This window comes from Microcebus murinus, chromosome 2 (genome assembly GCF_040939455.1).
Source record: "Microcebus murinus isolate Inina chromosome 2, M.murinus_Inina_mat1.0, whole genome shotgun sequence".
NCBI classification, from domain to species: domain Eukaryota; kingdom Metazoa; phylum Chordata; class Mammalia; order Primates; family Cheirogaleidae; genus Microcebus; species Microcebus murinus.
In genome coordinates this window covers 104,906,005-104,923,746 of record NC_134105.1, presented here as the reverse complement: position 1 = coordinate 104,923,746, position 17,742 = coordinate 104,906,005, and the positions used below count along the sequence as shown (strand labels likewise).

The 17,742-nt window shown below is 44.4% G+C and overlaps 1 protein-coding gene and 1 long non-coding RNA gene across 2 annotated transcripts in view; one reads left to right on the top strand and one right to left on the bottom strand.

Annotated features, from left to right (window-relative positions):
- The window catches only part of PRCC (proline rich mitotic checkpoint control factor), a 30,098-nt gene extending 26,239 nt beyond the window's left edge, over positions 1-3,859 (bottom strand). The window contains exon 1 of the mRNA XM_012767692.3: positions 3,154-3,859. Coding sequence (XP_012623146.1) covers positions 3,154-3,621 — 468 coding nt within the window. The 5' untranslated portion in view covers positions 3,622-3,859. The remainder of the gene's footprint in view (positions 1-3,153) is intronic.
- Positions 3,860-3,965: 106 nt separating this feature from the next.
- Positions 3,966-17,122, top strand: LOC142869583 (uncharacterized). The gene is made up of 3 exons (XR_012918175.1): positions 3,966-4,745; positions 15,149-15,273; positions 16,543-17,122. It is a non-coding gene; the product is annotated as an uncharacterized LOC142869583 (long non-coding RNA).
- Positions 17,123-17,742: the final 620 nt, after the last annotated feature.

The window sequence follows — 17,742 nt, the reverse complement described above, 5'->3', positions numbered from 1 at the left end:
CCTCCTGCCTCAGCCTCCCAAGTAGCTGGGACTACTGGCATGCACTACCATGCCCGGCTAATTTTTTGTATATATATTTTTAGTTGGTCAATTAATTTCTATTTTTAGTAGAGACGGGGTCTCGCTCAGGCTGGTTTCGAACTCCCAACCTCGAGCAATCCGCCCGCCTCCGCCTCCCAAAGTGCTAGGATTACAGGCGTAAGCCACCACGCCCGGCCCCACCTGATCATCTTGAACATTCTCAGGCTATCTTTCTCTAGAAATTATGTGTTCAGAAGAACAAAAATATCAACTGGAACAGAATAAAAATGGGAAACCAAACCAGTTAAGGGCTAGAATTTTACTTTATTAGCCATGTCAATGTTCAACTCAGAAATTTAGTGAGTTATACTTACTAAAAAGGGATAGAGGCCGGGCCCGGTGGCTCATGCCTATAATCCTAGCACTCTGGGAGGCCGAGGCGGGAGGAACGCTCGAGGTCAGGAGTTCGAAACCAGCCTGAGCAAGAGTGAGACCCGGTCTCTACTATAAATAGAAAGAAATTTCTTAGCATATCCAGGGTATAATGTTAAGGAAAAAAAAAGTAGGCTGGGCGCAGTGGCTCACACCTGTAATCCTAGCACTCTGGGAGGCCGAGGCAGGCAGATTGCTCAAGGTCAGGAGTTCGAAACCAGCCTGAGCAAGAGTGAGACCCTGTCTCTACTAAAAATAGAAACAAATTAATTGGCCGACTAATATATATAGAAAAAATTAGCCAGCCATGGTGGCACATGCCTGTAGTCCCAGCTACTTGGGAGGCTGAGGCAGCAGGATCACTTGAGCCCAGGAATTTGAGGTTGCTGTGAGCTAGGCTGACGCCACGGCATTCACTCTAGTCTGGGCAACAAAGTGAGACTGTGTCTCAAAAAAAAAAAAAAAGAAAGCAAAAGTAAAATAAAAGAATAAAATTTATATATTTTTAAAAAAAGAAGAAAAATTAATTGACCAACTAAAAATATATATACAAAAAATTAGCTGGGCATGGTGGCACATGCCTGTAGTCCCAGCTACTCGGGAGGCTGAGGCAGCAGGATCGTTTAAGCCCAGGAGATTGTGGTTGCTGTGAGCTAGGCTGATGCCACGGCACTCACTCGAGCCTGGGCAACAAAGTGTGACTCTGTCTCAAAAAAAAAAAAAAAAAAAAACACAGGGATAGAGTTAGGAATCTTCAGAGTTTTCTGCCAGAGTCAGTCATCCTAAATGTAAGATTACCAGCCTCTACCAGCAACTTTTTCTAATGCAACCTCCACAGAGCTAGAATTGAGCCTTTCTACTGTCTGTCAGGGACCTTTCCTTGTCCCAAGTTAAATCAAGGCCAAGAGTTTCTGTGGAGCAATAAAAGGCTTTATTCTTCAACCTGAACTTACAAGTGACAGACTCCGGTGTGAAAGAAGGGGGAAATGATAAAGAAGAAAATTTGGAACAAATTCTTGGATAGGGAGGGAAATTCTGGAGCCTCTTTCCATAAAGAATCCATATTCATTTTACTCAATCCATAGTTCATTCTCTCTGAAAATATTTATGGTACTCAGTATGTGCCAATCATTGTTTTAGCCACTAGGGATATAGGAGGGGCTGGGGAACCACCAATACCTTGCCTTCATGGAGTTTGTATACTAGTGGAAGGAGAGAGGCAAATAAAATATATAGTATGTTAGTAAGTGCTATGGAGAAAAAAAAAACCAAGAAGGGGAATGGGGAGTAGTAAGCAATTGGAGGTTGCAATTTAAATAGGGAAGTCCTCACTGAGAGCAAGCTCTTTAGGCCAAGACTTGAATGAAGTGAGGGAGAGAACATTAGGATATCTGGGGGAAGAAACTTAGGGATCACCAAATGCAAAGGCCCCAGTAAGGGAAATAAACTTCTCTAAGGGTGGCAAAGGTGAGCCCCAGGGACTGACCAATTAACTTCTCAGAGGTGAGAAAGGAAAGAACTCCCAGGTAATGCAAACACTCCCTGCCCCAGGCTAAATGTCAAGTTTATACCCAAAACCTTCACTCCAGAAGAGGCTTTGTGGTATTTTTCTGCTCCAACATATAGAAACAGCATAAGTTTGGTTGCTTCTTCTAGAAATAATCCCCAAGCATCCTAATTCACCTAGGTTTGACAATACCTACATGGTGAAATTGAGGCATAGGTCTGAGGTTTAGACGGATTTAGCTCTTAATCTTCACCCTGCCCTTTACCCAGGAAGATCGTATATGATGGACACCTGTTTCTCATCTGTAAAAAGTAGTATGCTGGCCCGGCCCAGTGGTTCACACCAGTAATCCTAACACTCTGGGAGGCCGAGGCAGGAGAATCACTTGAGACCAGGAATTTGAGACCAGCCTGAGCAAGAATGAGACCTGTCTCTACCAAAAATAGAAAAATTAGTCGGGTGTGGTAGCATGCGCCTCTAGTCCCTGGGTGGCTGAGGCAGGAGGATTACTTAAACCCAGGAGTTTGAGGTTGCAGTGAGCTATGATGACACCACTGCACTCTACCCAGGGCAAACAGAGACTTTATCTAAAAAAATATATATATAGTATGTTATGTCCCAGAGTTCTGTAATAACTGAAAGAAGGACCAACGCCTGGCAAATGATACGCACTCAACAAATAATCAATTTCTTCTCGAACTCCCCTCAAAATCAGAATCCAGGATTCCTATCCTTTTTCTCCCGGCCTGATGCATTTATGTTCAGAGGCAAAGAAAAAGATTGGTCCCGGATGTTCAGCAAGAGCTCAGAAGTCCTGTCTCCTGTCATTTCTTCAGCTGCCAGATTTCATCCTGTTCTCAGTATGGAAGAGGGGAAAAAAACAGCCTGAGGTGAAGATGCAAAGAGGGAGCAGAACCAAGCAAGTGTCCTTAAGCCTGGACCTGGGCCTGGCAATGCCAGGTAGGTGATGATATGTGGCCCTTCTGCAGGCAAGCCCAGCTTCGAGAAACCCACATGGACGAACACCCTATCTCCCCAAAGTTGACAAACTTCAGCTCAATTAATCACACTGTAAGAGGATTTCAGTGACTTCAGAGATGCATTTATAGGAAAGAGTTCCGTAATCTCCACAAGTCCCTCCTACTGAGCTCAAACCCGATGGACAGCTTGAGGGTGCCCTCCCCGATACTCACATCTCCCTTATGCAGCTCCGGCGCCGCAATCTTCACGGGCTCTTTCCTCTTCTTTGGCTTGGGAAGCCCCAGGGGGGGCCCGGCACCGCCAATTGGAGGGGGCAGACTGAGGCCAGGGCCTCGGGGCGAGGGCAGCCCCAATCCCAGCCCCTCCCCAACTCCCGCCGCTTCAGCTGGGCTCGCGCCCGGAGGTGGGGGGAAGCCTCCCAGGCCGAAGGGCAAGGGGGGAGGAGGCTGAAGCCTGGGGTCTCCGGTGGGTGGGGGCAGCAACAGCGGCGGGGGAAAAGCTGGGGCCAGCATCTGAGGGGGCGGAGGCAGCAAGGCCGGACCCTTGGGCGCAGGGAGAGAAGCGAACAAGCCTCCTAAAGTGGGCCCAGATGTAGGTGCCGCCGCCTTCTCTTCCTCTGGCTCGGGCTCAGCCTCATCCGGCTCACTCTCATCGCTGCTGGCGTAAGCAACCAGCGACATGGCGCCTCCCGCCTTTGGAGCGCCCTTGCCGGCAGACGAGGCCTACTTGAGACCGGGGATGCCCGGAGGCCTAGTAGGCCCCGCCACTGGGCGGGGCGGGGCACCGAAAAGTCCGCCTGTTCCGTACTCTAGGGCTAACCCTGGCAGAAACCCATTGCTGCGGTTGATTTCCACCGAATAAAGCTTCCCTCTTCACTTAAGCTCCCAGTCCCGGGCAACTACACACAGCTAATGGCCGCCGAGTCACTCCGCCTCCTCCTCGCCTCACCAACATAGAAACTACAACTCCCAGAGAAGACTTTGGGCACAGCCCCATTCTTCGCCGCAGGGATCTCAGCGCAAGGCACGGCGGGAGTTGGAGTTCGAGGAAGGATTAAGGGGAGCGCAGAAAGACAGGAGGGAAACCCGCCTCTGACGCAGGGGCTCCTGGGATGAGTAGTTTTTTTGCTCGCCTGGCAATTCCAAGGAGACTACAAGCCCCATCGGTCACGCAGACGGGTAGGAGAGCATTTCGGTACTTGAAGTTTCCTAGGGTAGCTCCTTGGCCGCTAAGGTTTCTGGGAGATGTGGTGCTCTTAGAAACTGCAAGTGATGTTGGGAGTGAGAGGGCATCTGGGAAGGTGGCGGATCAGGAGAAATAGCTTAAAGGGAAAGTGATCTGTAAATGAACTGAAGCTCCAGAGTAGGCTGGGACTGGGAATTAGAATAAAACACCCCAAAAAGAGCAAGGGCCCGAGGGACCTGCACGAAATTGGGCTGCAAGCCAGAAAGAAGCGAGGCCACAGGCCTAATACTATGCATCTGAGAACTGAAATAAATGTGACGTGAGAGGGAAGAAGCGCTGTCTCTTGCCATGACCAGGGTGCACAGCCAGAGTACACTTAACCCTGGAGCCTGGGGCCTGTCCTCCCTCTGCAGCGACCAGTGAGACAGAAAGATGGGCAAGGTCCTGCCAGCCAGGGACGGTACTTGGAGTTAATCTCTTCTCCTCAGCTCAGTGGGGTAAAGGGGCTGGCTATGGCTCAGGCCCTTTTACAGTACTAAGGAGTCACCGGAGTCCATTCCTACCTGCCTGCGCCCCTCACCTATCCATCTGCAAGTGTCCTTTGCATCCTTTTATGTCTGTAAGTGCTGTTTCTTATACCTTTGTGTGTGACCTTGTTACATCTGTCTTTAAGTGCCTTTCTTATCTATCCATGTTTATTGGTATCCCTTTCCAGCTCATTTATGTCTGCCCATGATGATGTGCTCTGCATCGGTCTTTCGATTTTGTGTCCTTTTCTTTTTCTTTCTTTTTTTTTTTTTTTTTTTTTTTTTTGCTTATAATCACAGCCTTGGTGGGTCTTTGAGTAGGCTGCACAATCTGAGAGATAGAGATGGATTGACTAATTTAACCATCCATCCATCCATTCATCCACAAACCCATCCCCCTGTCAACATTTATTGACTACATACTATGTGCCAGACATTGTTCTAGTGTCTGTTCTCTTCTTGTTTGTCCATCTTTGTCCCTTCCTGGGACCCTGGGACTGAGTGCCCTCTACTTGTCAGCCGTGGTTATGTGTGTCCTTTACATGCTAATCCACCTCCCTGCTACCAGAGAACAGAAAATTGTATTTAGCTCAGCCTGCAAAAAAGCCGTTGAGATTTTGGGAAGAGGCTGAAGAGGAAGATGGAAAACATAATGAAGTGGGGAATGATGATGATGACAACAATGAAGAGGGACAGTGAAAGCCCCAAGCTTGAATCCTCCATCAGACAAGTCTGACATGGGGCCCCTCTTCCCCACCTCTCTCCATGTGTTTAAATCTCACCCGGCCTTCAGAGACAAACTCATATGCTGCCTTCTTAGATGTATTTCCTCCCTGCTTTGGATGCCCAGAGCATTTTTTCTGTGCATCTCTGCTCAAACTTAAATGTGCATAAACATCACTAGGAGAGCTTCTGAAAAATACAAATCCTAAATTCCAGCCTAAGAGATTTCTTTCAGTAGGTGTGGGGTGGGGCCCAGAAGTCTAGATCTTTAAGAAACTCCTCAGTTGATTGCAAAGCAGGCACACTGAGGGCCACATTGAGAAACTAGACCATCAAGTTTTATCTCACAGCTGGTATGCCTTGTACAATGCTGACTTCTAAAACCTGCTTTCGAATCTAGGTTCCCCAACCTACTCTCTGGTGACTTCAGGCAGTCACTTCCCTTCTCTGAATCTCACTTTCCTCCTTTGAAAAATAAATAAAGTATTAGGGAGCCCTGTCCTACTTCTGCGAGAAACATCTGACATTAACACACAGTGAAATGATTTAGAACTAAGAGAAATGACTGTCCTTGTTACTTGTCAATACATCTTGCTGCCCTGCAGAGAAGCCCCTAAAGGAGCTTCTCTGCCTTGTTTACCAGTTATTATCTAAGCTAGTTCTTCTTACTGTGAAGATTCTGATTCGTCTTATTAGGTATATACTCTGCCCTCAAAAGGCTGTTTTCAAGTGAGAAATTGATAATAGAAACTTCAGGACAGGGAAGGCAAAGGGACTTATTTCTCATTGTGCACCTGTTTTTATACCTTTAGAAATTTGTAACCAGCACATGTATTATCTTTTCAAAACTAATAATAAATTCTTCCAGTAAAAGATAGTGAAATGAATAGACATATCTGTTTCCTTCCTAAAAAAACTACTAAAACTTCAATAAAGGGATTTTTTTTTAAAAGGCATTACAGATAATTTTGAAAAGACTTAAACCCACAAAGATGGGGAGTTCAGAGGAAGAGACAACACAGTAACAACATTTTGGAAGGCAGAAAGCAGATGCACCAGAGATACCTGACTTGGCACATCAACAGAGCTGAGAACCAAGCTGGCCTCAGGCAGGGTTGAGAATCAATCTGATCTATGCTACAGAAGCCTCAGAGGGCTCAGGAGTGGTGGCATCTAGTAGTTCTGGAAGTGAAAGAGAGGGAGGAGAACAAAAATGAGGGCTGTTTAAAAGCTGTTTAAGAAAAAGATAGATCCTTATATACCCTACCCTACTTCATGCCCCAGAAAAAATAAACAAGAGGTTTTTTGCTCAAAAAGGAATAAAACAATGGGTTTCTGCTGTAGGGAAAACCAGGCATGGTCAAGGGTATGGGTACTATACAGAAATCAGGGTGATTAAAGAAATATGTAATACTGAGACACCCCCCCAGCCCCATGTTTCCCAAAAGATAGGCCACCAAGTCTTTATGGTCCAGAGAGGATATTGGAAAAAATCTCCATGGAAAATCTGTTTAGCCCAAAAGGAAAGACCTGTTGGATCTGATACCAAGTATTCCCCCTACAAACTTCCCAACCAGATAACCCTGATGTAAACTTTTCAGTTGGCAAGCCCCAACCACATGCCCGGAGGTACAGAGTGGCTTTTGTAGACCCCTACTCTTAAACATGAGCAGGCACCAAGGGTTGCATATTGAAGAAAGCCTCTGAGTGATAAAGATGAAACAAGTAAACAAAAATAGAGAAAGTGAAGGAAGGAGAAAACTTGTAATATCCATCAATAATTTTCTCAAATAAAAAGAAATACTGGCCCGGCGCAGTGTCTCACGCCTGTAATCCTAGCACTCTGGGAGGCCGAGGCGGGCAGATTGCTCGAGGTCAGGAGTTCCAAACCAGCCTGAGTAAGAGCGAGACCCCGTCTCATCTCTACTATAAATAGAAAGAAATTAATTGGCCAAGTAATATATATAGAAAAAATTAGCCGGGCATGGTGGCGCATGCCTGTAGTCCCAGCTACTTGGGTGGCTGAGGCAGGAGGATCGCTTGAGCCCAGGAGTTTGAGGTTGCTGTGAGCTAGGCTGACACCAGGGCACTCTAGCCTGGCCAACAAAGCAAGATTCTGTCTCAAAAATAAAAATTAAAAAAAAGAGAGAAAATACTCTATATATGAAACAGGAAAAGAATACCATAAAGAAAGTAACATGCAAGCCAGGTATGGCAGTGCACACCTGTAGTCCCATTGACCCTGAAGACTGAGGCAGGAGGATCTCTTGGAGTTCAAATCCAGCCTGGGCAACATAGAAAGACCCCCATCTCTAAAAAAAAAAAAAAAAAGTAAATAAAAATTTTAGCCGGGCACGGTGGCTCACGCCTGTAATCCTAGCACTCTGGGAGGCCAAGGAGGGCGGACTGCTCAAGCTCAGGAGTTCGAAACCAGCCTGAGCGAGACCCCATCTCTACCAAAAATAGAAAGAAATTAATTGACCAACTAAAAAATATATATACAAAAAATTAGCCGGGCATGGTGGCACATGCCTGTAGTCCCAGCTACTCGGGAGGCTGAGGCAATAGGATCGCTGAGCCCAGGAGATTGAGGTTGCTGTGAGCCAGGCTGACGCCACGGCACTCACTCTAGCCTGGGCAACAAAGTGAGACTCTGTCTCAAAAAAAAAAAAAAAAAAAAAATTTTAAAAAGGAAGTAACATGCAGAGAACAAAACAGAGCTCTTGGGAAATAAAAATATAAAAGCATAAATAAAATTCTCACTAGAAGAGTTGGAAGACAAAAGAAAATCATGCATACTGTGATAGCTCTTCACACACACAAACAAAGAAAATCAGAGAAGCAGCCCAGAAAATCCAATATCTGAATAATAAGAGTTCAGAAAAACAGAACAGAAAAAATAGAGGGGAGGAAATCATCAACAAAATAATTACAGAAAACTTCCCAGAAATGACAGACAAGAGTTTTCAGATTCAAAAGGCCCACTCACTCCCCAGTAAAATGGATAAAAATGGACCCACACCCTCATGAAATTTCAGAATACTAGAGAGAGAGAGAAGATTCTACAAGCTCCCAAAGAAAAGAAACAGATCTCTCAAAATGGGTGAGGACAGAGTGGCTTCGAACTTGGTAACGGCCATACTGGAAGCTAGATGACAATGGAGCAAGGGCTTCAAAGATCTGAAGGAAAAATACTTCCAGCCCAGAATTCAGCACTGAGCGAAACTATCAGTCAAATGCAAGGGCAGAATAAAGACATTTTCAGACACGTAAGTTCTCAAAAACTTTCTGGTCTAATGGCCTTTTCTCAGGAAGTTACTAAAGGATATGCTACCTCAAAAAAGGGGATTAAACCATGAAAGAGAAACACAGTCTCCGACACAAGAGAAGGGTGAAAGGAATCCCCAGGATGGTGCAAAGGGGAAATTTCAGGACAGCTGTGCTCCAGATGCAGAAGGCTCCAACCAGGCTGGGTGGGAACAGAAGGCTTCAGGAGAGATACCAGCAAGAATTTGAAATCGAGAGTATATCTGATGTGTCTCAGTATTTTGAGAAGCTAATGAAATAGTGGAGAATTCATGGCTGAATGAGTGAATAAGAGCCTAGAAAATTAGCAAACCAAAAACCCAAACAGTTAACAACTTAAGGAAAATAAAATGTACATAAAAGGAAAGGTAATCATGGTTTACTACATGGCTCATATGTGACTGATACGTGAATGCTGTATATCAATACAACAAAAATTATGGTGTAACTCTCATGGGACAATGGGAGTTTGGGGATAGGAAGAGTCTATGAGGCTGAGTCAGACAGAGCAAAGAGCTAAATTCTTATGTTCCATATGTTTTGCTGACAGATAATGCCTAAAACTGAGTAAATCAAGAAGTAGCCATAGGCCAGATGTGGCTCACACCTGTAATCCTAGCACTCTGGGAGGCTGAGGCAGGCAGATGGCTCAAAGTCAGGGGTTCGAAACCAGCCTGAGCAAGAGCAAGACCCTGTCTGTACTAAGAATTAAAAGAAATTAATTGGCCAACTAAAAACATATATAGAAAAAATTGGCCACGCATGGTGGTGCGTGCCTGTAGTCCCAGCTACTCGGGAGGCTGAGGCAGGAGAATTGCTTGAGCCCAGGAGTTTGAGGTTGCTGTGAGCTAGGCTGATGCCACGGCACTCTAGCCCGAGCAACAGAGTGAGATTCTGTCTCAGAAAAAAAAAAAAAAAAAAAAAGAAGTAGCCATAAAAGCATGTTGTTTAAGCTTAGACATGAAATCTTAAAAAAAAAAAAGCATGTTGTTTAGAGATATGGAGGTAAAGAACTAATAATTAGTTAAAATAGTTTGAATGTTGACTGTTGTCTCTGGAGAGGAGAAACAGAGTGGTAGCTGAGATCACTGTTTTTCATTAAAACTGTACAACTCTGCTTCTTTAACCATGGGCATATGTGACTTTAAAAAACAAAACAAAAAATTCAAGTAGAGTTACACAATCATTGGTTTTTAATCTAATTTCATCATCGGTCCATGCATGATGCTGCTTCATTTATCTATTAAAAAAATATATGTTTGTTTATTTATTTATTTATTTAGAGACAGAGTCTCACTTTGTTGCCCAGGCTAGAGTGAGTGCAGTGGCGTCAGCCTAGCTCACAGCAACCTCAAACTCCTGGGTTCAAGCAATCCTGCTGCCTCAGCCTCCTGAGTAGCTGGGACGACAGGCATGCGCCACCATGCCCGGCTCATTTTTTCTATATATATTAGTTGGCCAATTAATTTCTTTCTATTTATAGTAGAGACAGGGTCTCACTCTTGCTCAGGCTGGTTTCGAACTCCTGACCTTGAGCAATCTGCCTGCCTCAGCCTCCTAGAGTGCTAGGATTACAGGCATGAGCCACCATGCCTGGCCTATATGTTTAAAATATATATATTATATATATAAAATCACCACCAGAACTGTTCACACTAATTTATGGCTTCTTATGTTCCCCTTTCCCATCAGCTCCCTCCTCCCCTGGACACTAGGTACCCACTGTCCTAAAAGACCTGTTTCCGTATATATACATATATGTTTTAAAGCACATATGTAGGTATTCCTGAAAATATACTGTTTAATTTTAGCTGTTTTTAACTTTATCAAGGGAGCATCAAACTGTAGGTAATAACTTCCTTTTTTTCACTCTGTATTCCCTAGATTAATCCACACTGAACATGCCTATTGTTTTTTTTTCCTATTTTAAGAATATTCCTTTTAGGCCGGGCACGGTGGTTCATGCCTGTAGTCCTAGCACTCTGGGAGGCCGAGGCAGGCGGATTGCTCGAGGTCAGGAGTTCGAAACCAGCCTGAGCAAGAGCAAGACCCCATCTCTGCTAAAAATAGAAAGAAATTAATTGGCCAACTAATATATATAGAAAAAATTAGCGGAGCATGGTGGCGCATGCCTATAATCCCAGCTATTTGGGAGGCTGAGGCAGCAGGATTGCTTGAGCCCAGGAGTTTGAGGTTGCTGTGAGCTAGGCTGATGCCACGGCACTCATTCTAGCCTGGGCAACAAAGCAAGACTCTGTCTCAAAAAAAAAAAAAGAATTTATGACACAGAAATATCGTGAACTATTACCATTAAAATGAATGGGGTGGATTTCATGTACTAATACGAAGACATCTCAAGGTGAAAAAGAGTAAAGTGCAGTGTATATGGTATGTTGCAATCTGTGTAGAGAAAATAGGTATCTCTGCATTTGCTTGAAAATCATACAGAGAGAATATTACTGGAAGAATACATACCAAATTGGTAATATTTTGGCCCGTAGAGGTGGCTCATGCCTGTAATCCTAGCACTCTGGGAGGCCGAGGCAGGAGGATCACTCAAGGTCAGGAGTTCGAAACCAGCCTGAGCAAGAGTGAGATCCTGTCTCTACTAGAAATAGAAAGAAATTAATTGGCCAACTAAAAAATATATATAGAGAAAAATATTAGCCGGGAATGGTGGCGCATGTCTGTAGTACCAGCTACTTAGGAGACTGAGGCAGGAGGATCACTGGAGCCCAGGAGTTTGAGGTTGCTATGAGCTAGGCTGAAGCCACAGCACTCTAGCCTGGGCAACAGAGTGACACTATGTCTCAAAAATAAATAAATAAATAAATAATAAAAATAAAGAAAAAACAAAATTGGTAATATTTCTGCCTTTAAAAAGAAAATTGAGGCCGGGCACGGTGGCTCACACCTGTAATCCTAGCTCTCTGGGAGGCCGAGGTGAGCGGATTGCTCGAGATCAGGAGTTCAAAACCAGCCTGAGCAAGAGTGAGACCCCGTCTCTACTACAAATAGAAAGAAATTAATTGGCCAACTAATATATATAGAAAAAATGAGCCGGGCATGGTGGCACATGCCTGTAGTCCCAGCTACTCGGAAGGCTGAGGCAGGAGGATTGCTTGAGCCCAGGAGTCTGAGGTTGCTGTGAGCTAGGCTGACACCACAGCACTCACTCTAGCCTGGGCGACAAAGTGAGACTCTGTCTCAAAAAAAAAAAAAAAAGAAAGAAAATTGGGGGCTGGGCGCAGTGGTTTACGCCAGTAATCCTAGCACTCTGGGTGGCTGAGGCAGGTGAATTGCTTGAGCTCAGGAGTTCGAGACCAGTCTGAGCAAGAGTGAGACCCCGTCTCTATTTAAAAAAATAGAAAAATTAGTCAGTGCACACCTGTAGTCCTAGGTACTCCGGAAGCTGAGGCAAGAGGATCACTTGAGCCGAGGAGTTTGAGATCATTGTGAGATAGGCTGAAGCTACGGCACTCTAGCCTGGGTGACAGATTAAGACTCTGTCTCAAAAAGAAGAAGAAGAAGAAAATTGGGTTGTAAGGGACAGGGGTAACATGGAGATGACTTCTCAGTAAATTATCTTCTTTACCTCCTAAGTTTTGTATAGGCATATATTACCTACACAAAAATTAAGCTGAATTTTTTTTTTTTTTGAGACAGCATCTTGCTCTGTCACCCAGGCTAGAGTGTAGTGGCAGGATCATAGTTCACTGCAACCTCAAACTCCAGGACTTCAAGTGTTCCTCCTGCTTCAGCCTCCCAAGTAGCTGAGGCTACAAGCGCGCACCACCACGCCTGGCTGTGTTTTTTATATTTTTTTGTAGAGACGGGGGTCTCACAATGTTGCCCAAGTTGGTCTCAAACTGCTGAATTCAAGTGATTCTCTCACCTCAGCCTCCCAAAGTGCTGGGATTCCAGCCATGAGCCACCACCCCTCGCCTAAACTGAATTTCCTAAAGTGGCAATCTGGAACTCATGAGGATCTTAAGGTGCTTTGACCACTTTCTGCTCTACTAAGTTTGAAATTCTCTCCTCTGAGGGCTAAGGAGCCACTGTCACCACAATTCCTGAAAAGAGCTGTAAAAAGAACCCAGGAATACAGCTCCCTGGGAGACTTCATAGTCCCTCCACACGCAAGTGCTCACATTGCTCAGCCAGGATCACTGCTATCCTCCCTCCCATGGCCTGGCAATTCCAGGCCCCTCCACCTCTGTGCTGCTGCCAGATAAAGCTTCTAGAAGCTCACCTCTGCTCATGTTTCTCTCCTGCCCAAACCCTTTTATGGCTCCCACTGTCAGCCAATTAAATCTAAATTCTGGGGACTCTGGCCCAGGCATTAGTATTTTTTTAATTGCTCAAGTGACTCTAATGTGTAGCTCCAGTTGACAGCCATTGCCCTGGAACAAAGGTATCCAACAGAACTTTCCTTGATGATAGGAATGTTTTATATCTGTACTGTCCAATACAGCAGCCACCAGTTATATGAGCCCACTAAGCATTGGCAATGTGGCTAATACAACTGAGGAAATGAATATTTAATTGGATTTAATTTTAATCAATTAAAATTTAAATGTAAATAGCCACATATGTTGGACAGTAGAGTCTTAGAGAATGACTTTGATGATTTTCCCTTCTTTTATTTTTATTTTATTTTATTTTATTTTATTTTTGAGACATAGTCTTGCTTTGTTGCCCAGGCTAGAGTGAGTGCCATGGCATCAGCCTAGCTCACAGGAACCTCAAACTCCTGGGCTCAAGCGATCCTTCTGCCTTAGCCTCCCGAGTAGCTGGGACTACAGGCATGTGCCACCATGCCCAGCTAATTTTTTCTATATATATTAGTTGGCCAATTAATTTCTTTGTATTTATAGTAGAGACGGGGGTCTCACTCTTGCTCAGGCTGGTTTCGAACTCCTGACCTCGAGCAATCCTGCCCGCCTCGGCCTCCCAGAGTTCTAGGATTACAGGTGTGAGCCACCGTGCCCAGCCTTTAAAATGCCCAGCATTTTAAAGAAAAATAGCTAACACTACTGTACTAACAGCTAATAGCTAACACATAGTAACTAATAGTACCTACTGTGTGCCGGGCACTGTTCTAAGCATTATATATATATCACATATATTAATTGGTTTATCAACATCCCCCTTTATAGATGAGAAAACTGAGACACAGAAAGTTGAATAACTTGCTGTGAGACATACAAGAGGTAAATGGTGGAACTGGGATTCAAACTCAAGTAAGCTGACTCCTCAGCCCTTCCTATCCACTCTCACCCTGTGGTACTGCCAGCTTTGTCAGGGCATAATTCCTGTACCTTGGAAGCTCACATTGAAGGAATCCATATTTTCAAACCAAATATTATTCAAAATCTAATATAATGACAATGATAAATGATAACATAAATGATATCATATGATAAATGATAACCAATTTTACCAAATACTTATTATGTTCTATGCTCTGTTCAAAGAACCTTAAGTGCATTAATTTGCTCAGTCCTCATCACAACTACATTTTATGGACATGGAAACTGAGACTTGGAACAGTTAAATAGCTTTTGTTTTTTTTTTTTTGAGACAGAGTCTCACTTTGTTGCCTAGGCTAGAGTGAGTGCCGTGTCATCAGCCTAGCTCCAGCTAATTTCTTTCTATATTTTAGTAGAGATGGGGTCTTGCTCTTGCTCAGGCTGGTCTTGAACTCCTGACCTTGACCGATCCTCCTGCCTCGGCCTCCCAGAGTGCTAGGATTGCAGGCATGAGCCACCGTGCCAGGCCACTAGCTTTCTTAAAGTTACTGTCAGTGCTGGACCCAGTACTGAAACCTTGTCATCTCTAACTCCACAGCCCATACTCTTAATCACTCTGACTCCACATAAAATGCATAAAAGCAGGGCTGCTCTTTTATTTGGGGTGGCATGAGTGGGAGGGGGCAATGGAAACACAGTTTGTTTGTTTTTTTCCGGCATATTATGGGGGTACAGATTTTAAGGTTTCAATAAATGCCCTTTCCTCCCCTCCCCCCAAAGGAAACACAGTTTTGAAAACCACCAGGCAACATAGCAAGACCCTGTGTCTACACAAAATTTAAAAATTAGCTGGGTGTGGTGGCACACGTGTAGGGCCAGGGAGGCTGAGGAAGAAGGATTGTTTGAGCCCCAGACTTTGAGGTTGCTGTGAGCTATGATGACACTGCTGCACTTTAGCCTGGGCAACAGAGGGAGACACTGTCTCAAAAAAAAAAAAAAAGAAAGAAAGAAAGAAAAAGGAAGGAAGGAAGGAAAGGCAGGGAACAACAACAAAAAAAAAAAAAGAAGAAGAAAGAAAAGAAAGAAAGAAAGAAAGAAAGAAAGAAAGAAAGAAAGAAAGAAAGAAAGAAAGAAAGAAAGAAAGAAAGAAAGAAAGAAAGGGAAAAGAAACCCACTGGTCTAATCTAACAATCCTTTTGTCTTCCATATTACAGAGGATGTAACTGGGGCCAAGAAGTCATGATGGCAGCAGGTCACATGGTGCTGAGGGACAAACCCCTTTACTCTCTTTGGAGTTAAAGGGAAGGAAGTGGATGTTTCCCTGGAACCTAACGAGCAGGTGAGGTTTTGTATTATTTTTTTTTAGAGTGGAAGAAAATTTTGTTTAGAAATTCTAGTTAAGTCACTTATCTAAAGCCCTAAAGCCAAAACCAGGTTGTTTCCACTACACTGCACTGCCCCTTCCTCCATTACTCTAAAGTCTATGTTTTCCTGCTGCTGTCAACTCCCCCTTCCTGAAACGTACAAAAATAAGTTCACCACTATCTTGCCTGACCTCACTCCTCTAGAGAGGCACTTCAGAACCCTAGAGCCAGATCTGCACCCACAAGCCTTATCTGCTTTGGGGCCCCAAGTCCCCTAGCTTCTATCCTGACCTGCTTCCCCACACAAATGTAGAAGCACACACCAGCATCAACAGAATAATTTCACCAAGACCAATTTTGAATTGGTTCTAGCTGAGCTGGCAGGTTGGGGGGGGGTATGACTTGTGTTGTTTTCGACCCTCTCATGACTCAAATTGTGGTTCTAAGCAGCAGCAACAGCAGCCTCAGCATCTTGGAGCTTGTTAGAAATACACACACTCCAAAACTATTGAATTAGAATCTACCTTTTAAGAAGATTCCCAGGTGATTTGTTTGCACATTAAAGTCTGCAAAACAGTAAGTTAGACCTGAATCCCAGGGGAACCAGGCTTATGCCTGTCTGTGTAACTGACCCTCTGCAGCTCTTGGCTTGGTTGTTAGGGACAGCTGTAAATTGGTTGATGATGTTATTGTAAGGAGAACTTGGATATTAAATTGCAACCAAGGCCTGGGAGATTTTTGCAACAAAGGGAACCCTGGTGGTATTATTGCAACTAGCATCTGCATGGTGGACTGAATGAGAGGCCCAAGAGATTTGTTGCAATAAGAATTAAGAAGCCTGATTAGGCCTCTTCCACACTGGCTATTGTGATGCAACAAAGTGGAGAAATGGGTAGAACTCTTGGTTTTAACTAAATTGGTTTTACTAAATTGGAAAATAGTTTTGAAACATGTTTGTTGCACTGCAACTGTGCATATATATAATAATGGCCTGGACACTTAAACATCTTGAAACATCTTTAAGAACTTGTGACAAGATTCTCTCCTAACAATAAGAACAACAGAGGAAAGTATTAGTCTGACAGAATCTGGACTATTACTCTGACTGCATTTCAGAGTGGAATGCATTGTAGGGTAAATACCAACTGGAATCTAGTTGCTGTGTTGCAACAAGTTTGGATTTGCTGTGGAAACAAATTGACAAGACTGTGGCTGAGGCCTGCATGGCTCTTTTATCACAACAGGACATTGCAGAATGGCCCCCCGTCCCATGCCAGAAGGACCTGGTGTGCCTATGGACAGGACCAGAGGGACTCCTATGACAGGCGGAAACTATGCTGAGAGGCAACAGTTATAAAGGCAAAACGCATGAAATGCATTGTCATGGACATAAGGACAGCCAACTGTTATGCAGAACTCTGGGAACCGAAGGTGTCTTCTAATGATAAGCCACCATTCCATGCCTCTGGTGTTAGCATGGCAGTCATGTTATCCCATCTTACAATTGAGGAAACTGAGGCTCAGGGTTCAGGGGATTGTCCAGGTTCTCATGACTGGTGAACAGCAGGGCAGGATGTGGACCTGGGCCTTTTAGCTGCATGCTGTACTTCCCTGCAGGGAGACTTTGCATATGCTTTGAAATAGGATCACGAAACATGTGGGAAGAAAAACATGCATATTTTACCTATTGGAACATAGCATATTTTGTTGCAAAATTTTAATGACCTGGATATACTGTAACATAAGATCCAAATATCTTATTTCTAAGAGATCATAGATGTCTGGAATTTGGGCAAATTCAGTAACAGCAAATCAAAGATGTAATTACAATAGTCTTCTTTAACTTAATGCGCAGAGGCCTGAGTTCAAATTTTGGCTTTATCACTTCTTAGCATATAACCTACGCCAAAATGTAGTCTCTCCGAATTTGGCAAATTCCTAATCAAATTCCTAATCTTTGAGGCCTAGCTCAAAGTCAACACCTTTGTGAAGCCTTCCCGGATCCCGCCCCACTTAAGCCCTTAAGAGAGGCAGCACCTGGCTCCTCCGTCTTCAGTTTGTTGGAGGGTTTGGATTTACTAGCAGTCTACTGTCTTTTCCCGCTAGAAAGAACAGGGCTCATCTTTGAGGGGTTAGCTGGTCATAGAGCCCAGTTCTCTTTTGCTCGACAGTAGCACAGAGAACCAAGATCTGATGCACCCGGAACGTTGTGCCATAACCCCTTGGCCACCTCCTGACTACCAAACTCAAGCCTTTCCTCCCCAGCAAAGGCTGACCCAGGGCTCAAATCCCCGACGTTTCTGGGACTACCCCCACAGACGGTAAGCAGGTCGAGGTCCCGGGCGGACCCCTGTGTGCGCAACGGCATAGTGCCCACGCCTCTAGCCCCGGGCCCCTAGCACGCTGCCTAGAACCGCGTGTGCTGAGCAAATATTCGTGGATTG